Here is a 17522-nt window from a genome sequence, read left to right on the forward strand (position 1 = left end):
TATTAACAATTAGGCCATTTTTGTTAAACCACTCAGAAAGTTTTTTCATAGAGTTATCGGATATTGTCTGAAGGGATTCAGGGCTAGATCCAGTCAACACTATGCTTGTATCATCAGCAAACAGAATAGTTTTTTGTGGGCTCATACGTTCAACAAGATCATCTATGTAAATGAGGAAAAGTAAAGACCCTAGAACAGAGCCCTGGGGAACACCATATCTTATTGTTCTTTCCTCCGAGAGGAAAACTGTGTTATTTATTTTATTCTGTACATTAATATCGAATTGAAGTGATACCTTCTGTCTGCGGTTTTGTAGGTAAGAGTATAGCCAGTTGTGAGCCACACCTCTTATTCCTCTTCTTTCCAATTTAGCAAGCAGTATTTTATGATCTAGTACTTCAAAGGCTTTAGAGAGATCTAAGAAGATACCTGCAGCTATATTATGTTGGTCAATTGATTTCAGTATGTGGTCCAACAGTTCAAAAATTGCTGTCTGGGTGGATAAAGATTTACTAAAACCATGTTGTTGAATGCTGATTGGTGCGTGGTTTTTATGAAATTTATAAGCCTGTCATAAAAAAGCTTTTCCAGGATTTTTGAAAAGATGCTCAATATGGATAATGGTCTATAATTGGATACTAAATCAGGGGAACCTTTCTTTAGTAATGGTGAGACTTTAGCTATTTTGAGAGCATCTGGAAAAATGCCAGTTTTTAATGATTGGTTGTAGATGGTTGATAATGGCTTTACTATATGGGGAGCACACACCTTTAATATGAGGTCAGGTACTTCATCATAGCCACTAGAGATTTTATTGCGTAACAATTTTATTATGTTCATAATTTCATCAGGGTTTGTTTCATAAACAAACATTGTAGCATTAGTGCTGTTTGACGTATTGGTGGAATTGAAGAACGATACCTTGCAGTTTGCCTGAATGAGATCTTCTGCTAATGAGGTGAAATATTCATTGAACTTGTTTACAACTGTGTATGGATCTGTGACCTTAGAGTCATTAAGTGTTAGAGAAATGTTTTCCTTTTTAGGTGTTGAACTACAAGTTTCCTTTTTAATAACTTTCCACATAGCTTTCATTTTGTTTGAAGAGTTTCTTATGAAATTGTCATTCCATAAAAGTTTCGCCTGTCTAATCACTCTAAGATAAGTTTTTTTGTAGGCTTTACAATAGTCAGAAAATTCTTCAGTGACTATGTATTTTTTGGAGCAATATTGGAGAAATCTGTTTCTCTCACTAGAAATTTTGATTCCTTTTGTTGCCCACGACTTTCTATTTTGATTGCTTGAAGTTTTTGTTTCAAAAGGAAATGCTGTATTAAAGTAATAAAGGAAGGTGTTATGGAAGCTTAAGAACATATTATCAACAGTTGTTTGCATGTAAACACTGTCCCAATTTTCCTTAGCTAATAGGAAGTTAAAAATCCTAATATTGCCATCTGAAAAGTTTCTTCTTTGAAATACTTTTTTGGGGCTGATTTTACTATTTTCCATGTCAACACTCAGTAGCTGAGCATCATGGTCACTGTATCCCATGCTCAGTACTTCGCCAGTGAATTTGTAACAAGTATCAGTTATGAAGATTTGATCAATTATTGAATCAGTATGCTCTGTTGATCTTGTTGGAGAGTGTATTGTGGGGATCATATTAAAGGATTTGGTCATGTTTAACAAATTAAGTTTAGCATTATTGTTTTTTGATAAATCAATGTTAAAATCGCCACAAAGTATTATTCTCATATTTAATGAGCTGACACTATTCAGCAGAACTTCTAATTTGGTCATAAAATTTGGAATATTACTACTTGGTGCTCTGTATACATTTATAATTATATAGTTTAGTTCAGGCAGCTTAACCATAGAAAGCTCAAATTCCTTATCTTCAGATAACGCAATCTGTTCATTTAGGCCTACCTCACTGAATTTTATCTGGTCCTTTACAAATATAGCAGTACCGCCATATGTGGAGAAATTCATCTGTAAGATCCAAAAGGTAGCAATGTGTTGTCTATCCAGTATAAATAGCTATTACATTATGATAGTGCAACAGCATACTGGAATATATTTTACTATAAGTGATTGCTGAAGCTTTTTATTGTGAATAACACCCATAAAAAATAGAAAAATTAACTGCTTGTGTTCATTGGTTTATCATATTTCCAGATGTCAAACAAAAATTAACAAAGTTGCAGGTACCTCTACAGTTTAATACTCATGAATTTTCTCATTATTTGCAGACATTTACATTGACACAACTGGCCACGCATTCACATATCCTCTTTTTCGTTATGTCGGGGGCTGCCGTGTCGGGTGCTACACGCACTACCCCGTCATTACGTCTGACATGCTGCGACGCGTCAGCACCCGGACAGTCGCGCACAACAACCGGCGCATCGTTGCCCGGAGCCCTTTCCTCACAGCCGGCAAGCTTCTCTACTACAAGCTGTTTGCATGGGTAACACTTCCAAATGTCAACATTTTAAGTGGTGATAACAATGTTTCCTTGTGGATTTATTCATTTTACAGCAACTTTGCCTGCCTACAAATAGGAGGGTGATTCAAATGAAAACCTTAAAAGATCCATAAAATTTCAAAAAGTTGCCTAATGGAGTTGGTAGGCAGTAGTGCTCCTTGAGATCCAGAAAGTGACTAACAAATGGCAGAGTGATGCTACAATGCAGGAGGAGGCAGCACCACCTCAAACAAGACGGCTGCTCCCCTGCCATCGTGCAAAATTTTTGAGCAGTGACCTGTGATTTGTCTTTTGTGTGGTGAAACTGCCAAACTAGTTTAAATTCATCACAAGAGCACAGTACAATGATTTGTGTTTGTGATTGGAGCAAATGTGTGTGTAGTGTAGGAAGTTCAAAAGCAGTATAATTTCTCTGGAGAATGCGCTAAGATCAGGGCAGTCTCACCACTAGTGGCGGGTGAGAACATTACATTTGTGGAGGAGCAGGCAAAGGAAAACAGCACGTAACTGTGAACGAAATAGCCACAAGTTTGAAGATTAGTATTAGTTCAGTACAGAACATTGTTCACAATGTACTGCTCTTCAGTAAGGTGTCTGCGAGGTGGGTGCCCAGTCAGTTGACTACCAAAATGAAAGACTATCACTTTGATGCCTGTGGAGTTCCCATGTCGAAGGTGATGCATTTCTGTGAATAACTGTTACATGTGAGGAGACTTAGGTCTACTGTCACCAACAAGAAACGAAAAAGTCAACCAAGGAATGGTGCCACAGCTTTTCGTCGAAATCAAAAAAATTCCGCACTCGGCCGTCTTGTGGAAAAGTCGTGCTCATTCTCTTCAGGGATGCAAATGGAGTAACGTTGGAGCATTACGTGGCTAGAAGAGTACAGTAACCAGTAATTCTTACTCAAACATGCTGAAAAATCAGCTTTGCTCTGCAATCAGGAGTAAACAATGAGGACTTCTGACCCCAGTAGTATTGCTACAGCATGACAAATTCATATTCTTGAGGAGAAAAAACCTTGTTTCACAAAGCGCCTAGCATCCTGCGCATGTTGATCAATCGATTACTCAAATGATTTTGATGCGCGTCCCTGTTGGTTTTTGAACACACTCTATAAGTTGATTTCTGAATGACTCATAAGCCTAAGGCGACTTGTCACGGTTCGCGCGGCTCCCCCGTCGGAGGTTCGAATCCTCCCTCGGGCATGGGTGTATGTGTTGTCCTTAGCGTAAGTTAGTGTAAGGTAGATTAAGTAGAGTCTGAGCCTAGAGACTGATTACATCAGCAGTTTGGTCCCATGGAAAAAAAATCGTAAGTTGATTTTTGAATGCGTGCATAGTGTACGTGATGTCTCTGTTAGGGGAATCCTCGTCACATCTAGAAATAAACTTTCCTGCAGGCTGAAGGGGACCGGGCTATACAAGCTGAGCGGAGTAAAGTCGAACGAGTAAACGCCGATCGCTGTCCAATTATGTTATTTTGGTTTGCGGATGGTCAACGTTGTTATAATTACTAGGGAAACCCATAGATTCAGGCTACCAGAATGGAAATAAACGACTAACAAGAATAACAGATAAGAAAGACTACGTATTGTCTTCTCGGTGTATCCAGAAGAATGAAATGTTTCAGAAAATTTTTGGCCAGATCACTTCAGTAGTAAGGGCCAGTTGTACAGTCCCCGTCTAGCAGCCTCTTAAAGGGCCAGTTGTACAGTCCCCGTCTAGCAGCCTCTTACATTCTATTCTGGAAGTAGCAGGGAAAATGATTTGTACAAACATAACAACACCTAAACGGAGAATAATAAGGGATAACTAAAGCCGCGATTCTGGCAGGGTTAGTGAAGTTAACCGGCGAATAAGTTTTGACAAAGGTAGGAATAGTTCCAGAATTAGTCGTGACAAGATTGATTGTTAGGATGACGAAGAAGAAGAAACGGGGACATCACACAAATTAGGGAAGAATATGATGATTCCAAATTTATACAAAAATCTCGTACTACTACTTTTCGATCTCATGCTCGAGAAACTGGAGCGTATGAGTGAAATGTGAAACTATTTTCTAACATAAAGCTTTTTCCTTGTAGTAGGCCTAATAGGCCTTTTATGTTGGTCTTCATGAATTATATTCTGTCGTGTTATAAAAATGACCATTTGTGCCAAAACAATCTCGTTTATTTGGTGTGTGCTACAATTTATGCAGTGTTAGAAACGTCTATTTTGTTTTATCTCGCAGGCAGCGACAAAATAGACGTAATCAGATCGAGAAACCACACCAGTATTGGGCACTATTTGTATTAACAGAGCCCGCCGGAGTGGCCGAGCGGTTCTAGGCGCTACAGTCTGGAACCGCGTGACTGCTACAGTCGCAGGTTCGAATCCTGCTTGTGCTGTCCTTAGGTTAGTTAGGTTTAAGTCGTTCTAAGTTCTAGGGGACCGATGACCTCAGAAGTCCCATAGTGCTCAGAGCCATTTTTTTAGAACAATGAAGTTATTTTTGTCTGTTTGCTAAAGAAATTTAGTTTTTATTAATCTTTTACGCTGAGGCAGTCAGTGTGTTTGCAACAAAGTGTTTCGTTCCACACTATTGGCTAATTTCAAGTGCACGTTTTCATCTTCTAGCACATATGGCATTATGCCACAATAAAAAATAAAAAATGAGTTAATACGGTACTGGTACTCCAAAACAAATTTACATCCCGAAACCCACAGTGAAAAGCTTAATATCAGGTCGAGGCCTACTTCATTGGGAATCTGGACATACAAATGTGCTCTTTAAGTATGCACTTTAAATGTGCCATTTTAGTTTGGTTCACGAAATTTCGATGCTCTTGGAGTATCCTCTGATGTCTCTTTTCTTTCATGACATAATGTAAGATCTTTTAATGTTTTACACGTATGAACATACGGGCTTCCTGCGTCATAGCAGCTGCCAAAGTGCGGTGGCGCGTTATCTGGCGCTCTCTGATGACTACTGAAACGAACCTATTTCTAACAGGTCGCAGGAAAATATTGCGAATGGTAGTTTGAAAAGCGTTACTTTCAAAGTAAATTTCCTTTTACGCAAGTTGAACTATGTGCGAGAATGTACGATGAATTTCTTAAACCACAGGGCGTTTGATGACCAGCCATTTAGAAGTATTTCGAGCCCAGAAGATCAGACATTCATGTCGTTATTATGAGCAAATTGATGTAGTGCTGTGGGAAGCTCTCTCTCCTCTGCGGTAGCGAATTTATTTTTGGAAAACTTTGAGGACAAATCACTGGACTCAGCTAAAAATTTTACTGGCACATTTGTATGATAGATCTTAAAGGGTAACACGCGCAAAAAATATCAACATTATATGTGAAAGCTTAACTTCTCTTGCAGCTTATTAACCTTAGAGACCAATATTATATGTGAAACCTTTGCTTGTCTTGTAGCAATGCTGTGTATATTAATTTAAAACATTAACTTTTCCTGTTTGTGTATCCGTGCTACTTAACAGTGATGTTTCTATTAGCTGACTACATCACGTGTCCTGTGGTCTGAATATCCGCTGTCATCACCTGGCGGGATCACGTGACAAGAGCTAGGACTGGCTTACAAAAGCGCATCGGAATGTCGATTACAATGTTTTGGAAAGTAACATGCGGTGTTTAGTGGAATTCGAATTTATACTTTCGTAATACGAAAATATGCAGTGTACATGTTGCTGCACATCAAAAATCTTTCCAAAAGGAGTTTTCTTCTGTAAGTTTCGTTTTCTAAAGTACCGGGAAATTTCTACGCCCGTCTATAAAAACATAACCATTCAAAGGATTGAAAAGTTTTACAGTTTCTAGGGATAATATACTGTCACTTAATTACACGGAAAAAGTGTGTTTTCATCCGGGAGAAAGTGTATTTTTAACTTGGAAAAATCCGGGAGTTTTCTTTTCTTGTCCCCATATACACCCTGTGTATGCACACAGGTCATGTAATTTGTGTAAATAGTGGGCTGATGATTTATACACACCATGATGGTGCCCGATAGTGCACCAAATGGGTTCCATAGCATTTGCATCAGGTGAATTTTATCACAAAGACATCAAGATGAATTCACGGTAATGCTCTTCAAACCACAGTAGCACGGTTCAGGCTCCTAAACAAATATAGTTATACTGCTAAAAGAAGACATTGCCATCAGGAAAAACGTGAAGCATGAAGGGATGCAGGTGCTTCACAGTTGTCAGTTTGTCTTTGGTTACTACCACTGTTCTCATGCCAGCTCAGAAGAACGGCTCCCATTGCATAATACTGCTCCCACCAACTTGTGTCCATGGTGCACTACATGTTTTGAGCCCCATTCACCTCAGTGACAGCGTTTGTGGAGATTACCATCGACCTAGTGTAGCAAAAATGTGATTCAGCCAAAGAGCCAACACGCTTCCATTGATCGATGGACAAAGCCCAATGGTTCTGTGTGTGTGTGTGTGTGTGTGTGTGTGTGTGTGTGTGTGTAAGACACATATTCTCAGTTATGAAACTGAGAAACATTTTTATTTTTACCAGTGCAGTGCCAAAGCTCATAATACAGTGAATTTCATGTGTAGTGCAAGTGCATGCCACGGTTCTCATTGGCTTGCTCTGGCTAGTTCTCTCAGCAGCTGCCACGTGATGACTCAGTGCATCTTTCACGAGAAGATTATTAACCAAGATGCAATGCGACAGAATTATGCTTATGTTTATTTAGAGTATGCGCACAAAATAATCTGTGTCAAGAGACACTTTGTGAAAACGTTGACAGTTGTCAAACTTCAGCTGCAGAAATTCTCAAAATCATAACTTAGGCTGCCAAAGTTCTTGAAATCGGATGCTGAACATTGTTTTTCTAGCTATTCAGGGGTATGACAGTTGTTTGTATACGTCTTTTATTTTAACATTCCTCAAAAATAAAAATAAAAATGCATAGATCAACTACCCTGTTAACAGACACCCAACAATACTACCGTACATTGGCGGTGTCTGCTCTTGCACTGTCCTGTGTGACATAGCCTTAGGTCTTGGTACTACTTGCTATTTCTTTGAAAAAAGGTTGTTTGCATAGCTATTAGAAGTTACAGTTTCCTGGGGAAAAATTTGTCCCATAATTCGTATTCCACACTCCCATATTCATGCTGTGCAGAGGATCCTGGTGTAATTCAGAAGGATTTTCAGACCTCTGAGATTGACTGTTTTGCGAGTTCTTGAACCCCAGAGCAATGCAGTCATACTTCATCAAAAAAAGAACAACATTCCAGGATCAGCCTCTTCATCAAGGTTAGACTTCAGCAGCCAATAGCAATAGTGATGCTGAGCAACATTATTTGAATTCCTGCTGTTGCTACTTTGTAAGGTTTAAGTCTGAATATGTGAGCAGGTTTGTGAGCAGATGCTGCTAACCCATCATAAGTGCTAAAATTTTTCTGAGAGTTCTTCTCATGGACTCTAGACCTTTGTTTCTGTAATGGGGATCCAGTCTTTCAAAATTTCGGTACTAATCTATGTACTGTCAAATCACAGGGAGTGTGTGTACCAGGATATTTTTGTTTGAAGGGCAAGCTGACAGTCCACACATGACTATGGTCTTGCAAAGTTCAGCATAAAAACACTTTCTGGTCTTTTGTGTATATGATAGTGTATGGAATCTATATACACCCACGGGTGCCGACTCTCCAGAATTTCTGTGAGTGCATGTCAATGACGGAAAATGGTATATTTTCAGTGGAATCTCAGTATTTTTTTTAAATGATTACCTTTTATTTGTAATTATTTGTGAATACTGCCTGCGCCATAAAGGACTGTGCTGTGATAAAGTTAAATATTCTGGTATTATAAGGATAAGTTGACACCACCCAGCTCAGTTGGTAACAGATTTGTTAGATCAAGAACAACCAAATGATAGGAAAGTATTTCACTGTGTGCTTCTGCTCAGTAATTTTCCATTGTGTGCATAATCTGAATTTTTATGTGTGCTGTTGTGTCCTATTTGCCACATTGATACAAAAGTAACAACCTCCAAAAATGCTAATGTAATATTTTCACTATAACAGAAAACTATACAAGGAAGAGGTACTACAATAATTAGAAAGATGTAATAAATGATTGTTTGCTTTTATGCAAGTATTTGGGACTCTAATATTGGTGTGGATTGAGACTAGAGCAATGTTGCTATTTTTAGTGTTGTGATGTTTTATTGTGTTACCTATAATGTCATAAAAGAATTACTGTGTAATTGCTTTTAAATACTAATCTTTTGGTCAAAGCTTTTTCTAATTTCTTAATATTTGTTTCATCTGGAACTGACGTCAACAGGTGTACGGTGCAGTTGGACGCTCAGCAGAAATAGTGATGGTAAATTCAAGTTGGACAGAAGAACACATCAACGAACTCTGGAAATGTCCCTTGCGAACACACAGAGTTTATCCACCATGTGATGTGGAGGATCTAAAGAATATTCCAATTGACAATGACAGAGATGCAGGAATTCCTAGTTCATTAGATGGTAATACCACAGTTGCAAATATACTTTTATACTAGAAGAGACATTTAAAATTTCTCAATAACAAAAGTAACATGACGATTGGTGTATGAGGCTTTCTGTTATTAGAAGAGCAAGACAGCAAATTTTATGAACTACATTCTGGCATCCTACAAGTTTTCTGAAATATTTTTCTCTTTCGTGATGATGGCAATGCCACTCCCTCGTTGACTGAATTTTTATCAGGCTTGGTGCCAGCTCCAGGAGCAGAGTGAAGCAATTTTGGTTATGGTAGCTACTTTTTAACCTTTTCCAACCTATCATTCTCTCCTTCTGGAGGAAGGAACCATTAGTTCAAAAGGGTATGATACTGTTTGTACTTCTGTGTGTGTGTGTGTGTGTGTGTGTGTGTGTGTGTGTGTGTGTGTGTGTGTGTGTGTTGGCGATACTAAACTTTTATCTCATGAGGATAAGTACTGACCAGTAATTCTGTCTCATAATTTCACAGTTTTCTAACACATCCTACAGTCCCACAACAGTTCTGACTGCAGTCTTCATTTATCCCAACTCCACCCTTTCTGTGACCCTACTTCGTGCCCCCTCTCTTCCACTGTCACATCTAAGATTTGCTTCTCACTACTTCGCAACTGTTTTGCTAGTTTAGTTTATAAATCTGTGGACTCTCATCCATTCTCTTTTCTCATAGGTCTTCCTCTCCTCTCCTCTCCTCTCCTCTCCTATCACTATCCGAATTTTCCCAATATGTTTTCATATCTTATGAATACTCAATGTGTAACACATTATAATTACCCAATATTTTTGTTAAAATTTGTACACAAAATGGTACTACTTGTATGTTTTTACATGATTGACAGTATATTTAAAGTCACAGCATTACAAACATTACTTTTGCTATACGAACCATTAATTACTATATGTATCACAGCATTGTAGTTGGTATTCCTTATGTGGTTGCTGCAAATGATTTATCTTCATAAAGGGTGACAGTTATTGAACTATATGAGAAAAATGTAAATTAGTTACAAACTACAGCATGCACACACTGTATTCAACATGTAAACATCACTACAGATATTTGGATTTAGGGTGTGATATGTTCAATATGCCTGCCATCATTGCTGATGATGTGGCGCAGAGTGGAGCACATGACTGCTTTTGCAGGTAGCCCTGCATTTCATGGGATAAGTGATGCCTCTATTTCCTTCACCAGCTCTCCAGTTTCTTCTGTTCCTTTACCACACGGTGCCCTGCTCTGATGACGACCATGGAGGTAGTGGTCGAAAGCTTGGAGTTTTATCCTGAATTGACGCAGCATTACACCGCGAGACTTTTATTCAACAAATACGTCGCTAAAGACTTCGTAGCCATTCCAAATGCCTAGCGCCTGATGGATTCCAAACCTAAAACCTCCTTCCTGGTCACCATGCCCAGTTATATCCTCATGCACAATTACTTCACCTCTGAAGGCATCACCTGCAAACAAATCTATGGTAATGCAAAGAGCACCTGTGTGGCACCATCCTATGTCAACCTGTCCATGGGCCATCTAGAGAAATACTTCATGACCACCCAGACCATCCAGTATCCCAAACTCCTTAACTGTTTCAAATTCATTGCTGACATCTTCATGGTCTGGATGGAGGGTGAAGATGCTCTATCCACATTCCTCCAGAACCTCAACACCTTCTCCTCCATTCGCTTCACCTTGTCATCCTCAACACAACAAGCCACCTTCCTCGATGTTGACCTCAACCTCAAAGGTGGCTGCATCCGTATCTCCATCCATAGCAGTCCTATCGACTACCAGCAATACCTCTACGTTAATAACTGCCATTCATTCCACACCAAGAAGTCCCTTTATACAGCCTAGCCTCCCGTCCCCGTCAACTGTCCCTCCCTAAACATGCTAGGGGTCACGCTAAGGCTTTGACCGACTGAAACTACCGTGCCATCCTGGTACAGAAACAGATCTCCCATGCCTTATCTCTCCAGCCACCTACTCTGTCCCACAGTCCCACTGTCCGGTCACAAAGGTGCACTATCATCTTGATTCAGTTGCTCCAGTCCTGGTTGATGCTGAATCAAATTCTCCACCAGGGTTATTACTACCTTTTGCCATGCCCTGAAATGTCAAATATCCTACTTATTATCCTTGGCCATTCCCTTCCACAGTAGTATTCTGCTACCCACCAAACCTACGCAGCCTTGTCAATCCATACTCCACACTCCACTCCTGCTCCCGACCCCTTGCCTCATGGCTCATACCCCTGCAACAGACCTAGACATTTTACCAGCACCATCTACTGCAGTCCAGTCACAACCATCACCTGTCCAATTGAAGGCAGGGCTAACTGTGAAAGCACCATGTGATCTGAAAGCTGAGCTGTAACCACTGTATGTGTTCTACATGGACATGACAACCAAGAAGCTGTCTGTTCGCATGAATAGCATCGACAAAATGTGGCTAAGAAACAGCTGGACCGACCAGATGCTGAGCACACTGCCCAACACAACGTTCTTCACTTCAGTGACTGCTTCACAGTCTGCGCCATCTGGGGCCTTCCAACCAACACCAGTTTCTGAAATGTCCGGATGGGAACTCTCCCTTCAATATATCCTATGTTCTTATAACCTCCATAATCTCAACCTTCATTAGTCATTGTGCTATCCCCATTCCTGTTCCCATTCAAGGACTACATAGCCTTCTGTACCACAAACGTACTCACAGTCTTTTTTTGCAACTTTTGGCTGAAAGCTTACTTCTTTAGCAGTGTTGTTTGTCTGTTAGCACTGACAGTTCTACATAAACGCCACTGCTCTTAGTTCTTAATCGAGGGCCGTTGGCCACCATGTTGTCCATAGTGAGAGGTAATGCCTGAAGTTTTGTCTTCTCTGCACACTCTTGACACTAGGGATCACAGAATACTCAGTTCCCTAACGATTTCTGAAATGAAATGTCCTGTGCATCGAGCTCCAACTGCCATTCCGAGTTCAAAGTCTATTAATTCCCAGCGTGTCGCTGTAATCACTTTGGAAGCCTTTCCACATGAATCATCTGAGTACAAATGACAACTCTGCCACTGCACTGCCCTTTTATACCTTGTGTACGCCATACTATTGCCATCTGTATTGCATATTGTTATCCCATGACTTCTTTGTCACCTCAGTCTAATTAATGTTAGTACATTTGATTTCTACGTGTCTCATAATATTGAACGGTATGTAGCTCCATGGAATAATACCATTACAAAAATATGTATTTTTTCTCACAATTATGGCTGGTAGTCCAGATATGTCAAAATTTTGCATTAAAAACAAGCTCCAGAATGAGCTGTTCATTTAATAAATTTCCAGTGCAGGTTGAAATGTTGGTCGTGTCATCAGTATCCTTCACAAGTATAGTTTTGTCATCTGCCGTTTATAGTGACTAAATTCAGATCATTACAGTAATGGAAATGCCATGAAAATGGCATAGTGCGTAAACACACTTCAAAGCATATAAGAGAATTCAGTCATGGTTGCAATAAAGATGGATGTATTAGTTCTTCATTTATGATGTGTTTTGCCTTTATTGAAAGGCATCTTTAGACAATCTATGAAAATTACAAAACCCAGAACAAATCAAAAATTAAAAAACCCAGAACAAATATAATGGTTGTATACAAAAATTCCATTGGAACTACTGACGGCCTTGGGAGAGCCAGTCCTGACAAAATTCTACCATCTGGTGAGCAAGATGTATGAAACAGGCGAAATACCCTCAGACTTCAAGAAGAATATAATAATTCCAATCCCAAAGAAAGCAGGTGTTGACAGATGTGAAAATTACTGAACAATCAGTTTAATAAGCCACAGCTGCAAAATACTAACACAAATACTTTGCAGACGAATGGAAAAACTAGTAGAAGCCGACCTCGGGGAAGATCAGTTTGGATTCCGTAGAAATACTGGAACACGTGAGGCAATACTGACCTTACGACTTATCTTAGAACAAAGATTAAGGAAAGGCAAACCTACGTTTCTAGCATTTGTAGACTTAGAGAAAGCTTTTGACATTGTTGACTGGAACACTCTCTTTCAAATTCTAAAGCTGGCAGGGGTAAAATACAGGGAGCGAAAGGCTATTTACAATTTGTACAGAAACCAGATGGCAGTTATAAGAGTCGAGGGACATGAAAGGGAAGCAGTGGTTGGGAAGGGAGTAAGACAGGGTTGTAGCCTCTCCCCGATGTTATTCAATCTGTATATTGAGCAAGCAGTAAAGGAAACAAAAGAAAAATTCGGAGTAGGCATTAAAATCCATGGAGAAGAAATAAAAACTTTGAGGTTCGCTGATGACATTGTAATTCTGTCAGAGACAGCAAAGGACTTGGAAGAGCAGTTGAACGGAATGGATGGTGTCTTGAAGGGAGGATATAAGATGAACATCAACAAAAGCAAAACGAGGATAATGGAATGTAGTCGAATTAAGTCGGGTGATGCTGAGGGAATTAGATTAGGAAATGAGACACTTAAAGTAGTAAAGGAGTTTTGCTATTTGGGGAGCAAAATAACTGATGATGGTCGAAGTAGAGAGGATATAAAATGTAGACTGGCAATGGCAAGGAAAGCGTTTCTGAAGAAGAGAAATTTGTTAACATCGAGTATAGATTTAAGTGTCAGGAAGTCATTTCTGAAAGTATTTGTATGGAGTGTAGCCATGTATGGAAGTGAAACCTGGACGGTAAATAGTTTGGACAAGAAGAGAATAGAAGCTTTCGAAATGTGGTGCTTCAGAAGAATGCTGAAGATTAGATGGGTAGATCACATAACTAATGAAGTATTGAATAGGATTGGGGAGAAGAGAAGTTTGTGGCACAACTTGACTAGAAGAAGGGATCGGTTGATAGGACATGTTCTGAGGCATCAAGGGATCACCAATTTAGTATTGGAGGGCAGTGTGGAGGGTAAAAATCGTAGGGGGAGACCAAGAGATGAATACACTAAGCAGATTCAGAAGGATGTAGGTTGCAGTAGGTACTGGGAGATGAAGAAGCTTGCACAGGATAGAGTAGCATGGAGAGCTGCATCAAACCAGTCTCAGGACTGAAGACCACAACAACAACAATACAAAAATTCTGTGGGTGGGGGAGAGGGTGGGGGGGGGGGGGGGCAACTGTAACTAGAGAGGGAACACACTCCCATAGTATGAAGCATAAAATTTAACTCTTACCGAACTACGGGCGAATAATCATCTTGTGAAATGATCTCAAACGCATAAAATTACATCCAGCAGAGTATGGGCCAAGTGCATGTATAACAGAAAAATACAGAACATTGCTGATGCCGCAGTCTGTACCTAAAACAAGAATGACATTATGTCATATACAAGAGAATTACCAATAACCATAAAAGAGAAACAGGCAAAAGCCTACCTTGTGAAGGTTTGCAGTAATGTGGTAACCCACCATAAGCCAATAATGGTAATGAAAGAGAACTCTCATATGGGAACATCAAATGTGCCTTTTTTAAAATAGAGGTTCTGTCAACAGAATAAAAATAATCTACAGGAGGAAAACAATACTGTTAAAATATGTAAACTGTATCTTTATACAACAGGAGGAAGCAAACTGTCTGCATGTCAAGAGAGCTAAGACACACGTTATTTGATTTACTATTTGGAGACAACAACCCTTAAACACACAATAGGATGTGCTTACACCTATCATATATGCACAACCTTACGTGGTAGCAATGGTCTGACTAGACAAAAATTAAGGCCTAAGGCATCATAGTACTGAGAAGTTCGCCAGGTGGTAAAACTATGGTTTCTAACTATGGAGGGCTATGTAAATTGGGAAGAATGCTCAGTTTCTGAACTAATATAAATTCATAAACTCATTTGTAGATGTGAATCAAAGCATTGAAAAATGCTTGATTTTTTAACGATAACAGTTCATTTAAAAGCCTCAGCAATTTGAAGTGAATATGTTTCGAAATTTTGAATTTTTCAAGCAAATTTGATTTTTGCCTATTTTCTATGTGCAGGATTATAAGATTTTCCAGACTAAGAGACTGATAGTCTGAAGATTTTTTATGTTCAGTGAAGGGAAATAGTTTTTAATTTGCCCTTTTTTCATTGGTAAATGATCTCTCCTTCTGTCCGATTCAGATGGACGTTCTGAGCACCTAATTTTATAAAGCCCTGATTTAAAAAATAATGATTAATGGGGTGCTAATTATAGGAGAGAGCATACTGAATCGAGCTATTTCAAGAAAAATAATTTGGATATTAGTCTGTTTAAATAACTTTGCTAACTTTCAAGAAAATGGGCCTAAACACAGAATTGCACCTTATCTAACCTCACATACATCCCAAGTGGGGGGAGGAGGAGCGGCCCGGGTTTGCAAGGCATTTTTGCATTCGAAATTAAGCCAGTGCACCAATGGTGGGATGTATCCATTTGTCTGAGCTACATAACAAAAATTGTTCCATTCTTTCCTAATAGTGTTCTCAGAAAGGGAAAGCTCACAAATTCTTACAACAGCAGCTTGAAAATAACTAAGCTTGTAGCGCCTCAGATGATTGCAGGTTGAATGTGTAGCAGACACACTGGTGCAAGGTTTCCTAAAGATATTGAAGGAAATTCTATTGTCCATGAGTTGCAAATAAAGATCTAAATAGTTTTAAGATCCCCTCAGAGTTGATGACTTAATGCATAAAAGTTAGTTTTGGATGTAGGCAGTTAAACACTGCAGTGAGGAGGTTTATGTCACCTTCATTACTCTTGAAGATAATGAAAATATGTTGATATCTTTTATATAGGGTGGTCTACTTGCGAAAAGGGGACTCCCATTTGAAAAACTTGGGTTCTATGCAATTCACAAAGATGTCAGCCAGGAACATGGAAAGGTAACTCCACACCGCCAAACCATTACCTTGTTTGTAAATAGTGTTGTTCAGTGAAAAGTAATTGTGGGAGGTGAGCACCTCTAACAGAGAAATAATCTTTGTGCGTTACATAGCTTAGAGAAATGGATGCAGCCCATCGTTAGTGCACTGGTTACATTCCAAACACAAAAATACCTTGCAAACCTGGGCCACCCCGCCCCCCCCCCCGCCCCCCCCCCCCCCACCACACTTCTGAGGTATGTGAGGTTACATGAGTTGCAATTCTACATTTAGACCATTTTTCTTATAGTTTAGCAAAGTTATTTAAGGGGGGATAGGACATCAAACTGGAAGACTTGGAGCAGGAGAGACACCACAAGAATTTTTAATTTCCACTGTCTATACTTTTAAAAATAAATTCATAAAATTTTGTCAGAATGACCAAAAAGGATTCAGGATTTACACTTATAGTGGTGGAAATTCAAAAATATAATAAAATAATCTATTTTTTACATTTGTATTTCACCTTTTGTTCACTTACCATTGGCTGCATTTGTTGCTATAGGTACACTTTTCTTCATATGTAAGGGAGATTCTTTGATGAATTTTGCACAGCATACAAACCATACTTACAGGTGTGTGAAACTCTAGAATTTTCCAAATCTGTTAAAAACTGTGGTAAAAATTGAGATAATTAACTATAAAATTTGAGTTTTTTCTGAACATGAAGTTTAAAATGTAACAGCACATTCATTTTTTCATAAATTAAATAATTTCTAGAGTTTCATACACCTGTAAGTATGTTTTGTATGCTGTGCAAAATTCATCGAATAATCTCTCTTACTTATGAAGAAACGTGTACCTATAGCAACAAACGCAGCCAATAGAAGTGAAAAAATGATGAAATTTCACATGTAAAAAAAATTTATTTTATTTTCTTGAACTTCCACTGCTATGACTGTGAATCCTGAATCCTTCCTGTTCATGCTGACAAAGTTTTATGAATTTATTCGTAAAAGTATAGGCAGTGGAAATTAAAATGTCCTGTGGTGTCTCTCCTGCTGGGGTAGCTCATTTCAGTATGCTCTTTCCCATAATGAGCAATCCATTAACTTTCTTGTTTTTTAAATTGTAGGTTTATAAAATTAGGTGCTCCGTATGTCCAGCTAAATATATGGGACAGATGGCGAGATCATTTACCATTAGATTCAGCAAACACTTGCTAAAGAAAAGTGGGCAAATTAAAAACTATTCCCTTCGCTGGACATCCAAAAGCTTCAGGCTATCAGTCCCCTAGTTTGGAAAATCTTGTAATCCTGCATGTAGAAAATACAGGGTGAAAAGTAAATTTGCTTGAGGAATTCAAAATTTGCTTCAAATCGCTGAGGCTTTTAAACGAACAATTCTCGTCAAAAACAATCAGGAGTTCTTTGATGCGCATCTTCAAGTAAGTTTATTAATTTACATTAGTTCAGAAACTGAGTGGAGTCAGACCAGTGCTAGCACTTAAGATCATGTATATATGACAGATGTAAACGGACCCTATTTTGTGTTTAAGAGGTATCATCTCCATATGGTAAATCAAATAATGTGTGTCTTAGCTCTTTCGACATGCAGACAGTTTGCATCCTCCTGTTGTACAGAGACATGGTTCATGTATT

General features: G+C 38.9%; 1 protein-coding gene across 1 annotated transcript in view; it reads left to right on the forward strand.

Annotated features, from left to right (window-relative positions):
• The window catches only part of LOC126100532 (GDP-Man:Man(3)GlcNAc(2)-PP-Dol alpha-1,2-mannosyltransferase), an 82274-nt gene that overhangs the window by 24081 nt on the left and 40671 nt on the right, over window positions 1-17522 (forward strand). Inside the window, exons 5-6 of the mRNA XM_049911150.1 lie at window positions 2253-2470; window positions 8804-8993. Coding sequence (XP_049767107.1) covers window positions 2253-2470; window positions 8804-8993 — 408 coding nt within the window. The remainder of the gene's footprint in view (window positions 1-2252; window positions 2471-8803; window positions 8994-17522) is intronic.

This window comes from Schistocerca cancellata, chromosome 9 (assembly GCF_023864275.1).
Source record: "Schistocerca cancellata isolate TAMUIC-IGC-003103 chromosome 9, iqSchCanc2.1, whole genome shotgun sequence".
Taxonomy (NCBI): Eukaryota; Metazoa; Arthropoda; class Insecta; order Orthoptera; family Acrididae; genus Schistocerca; species Schistocerca cancellata.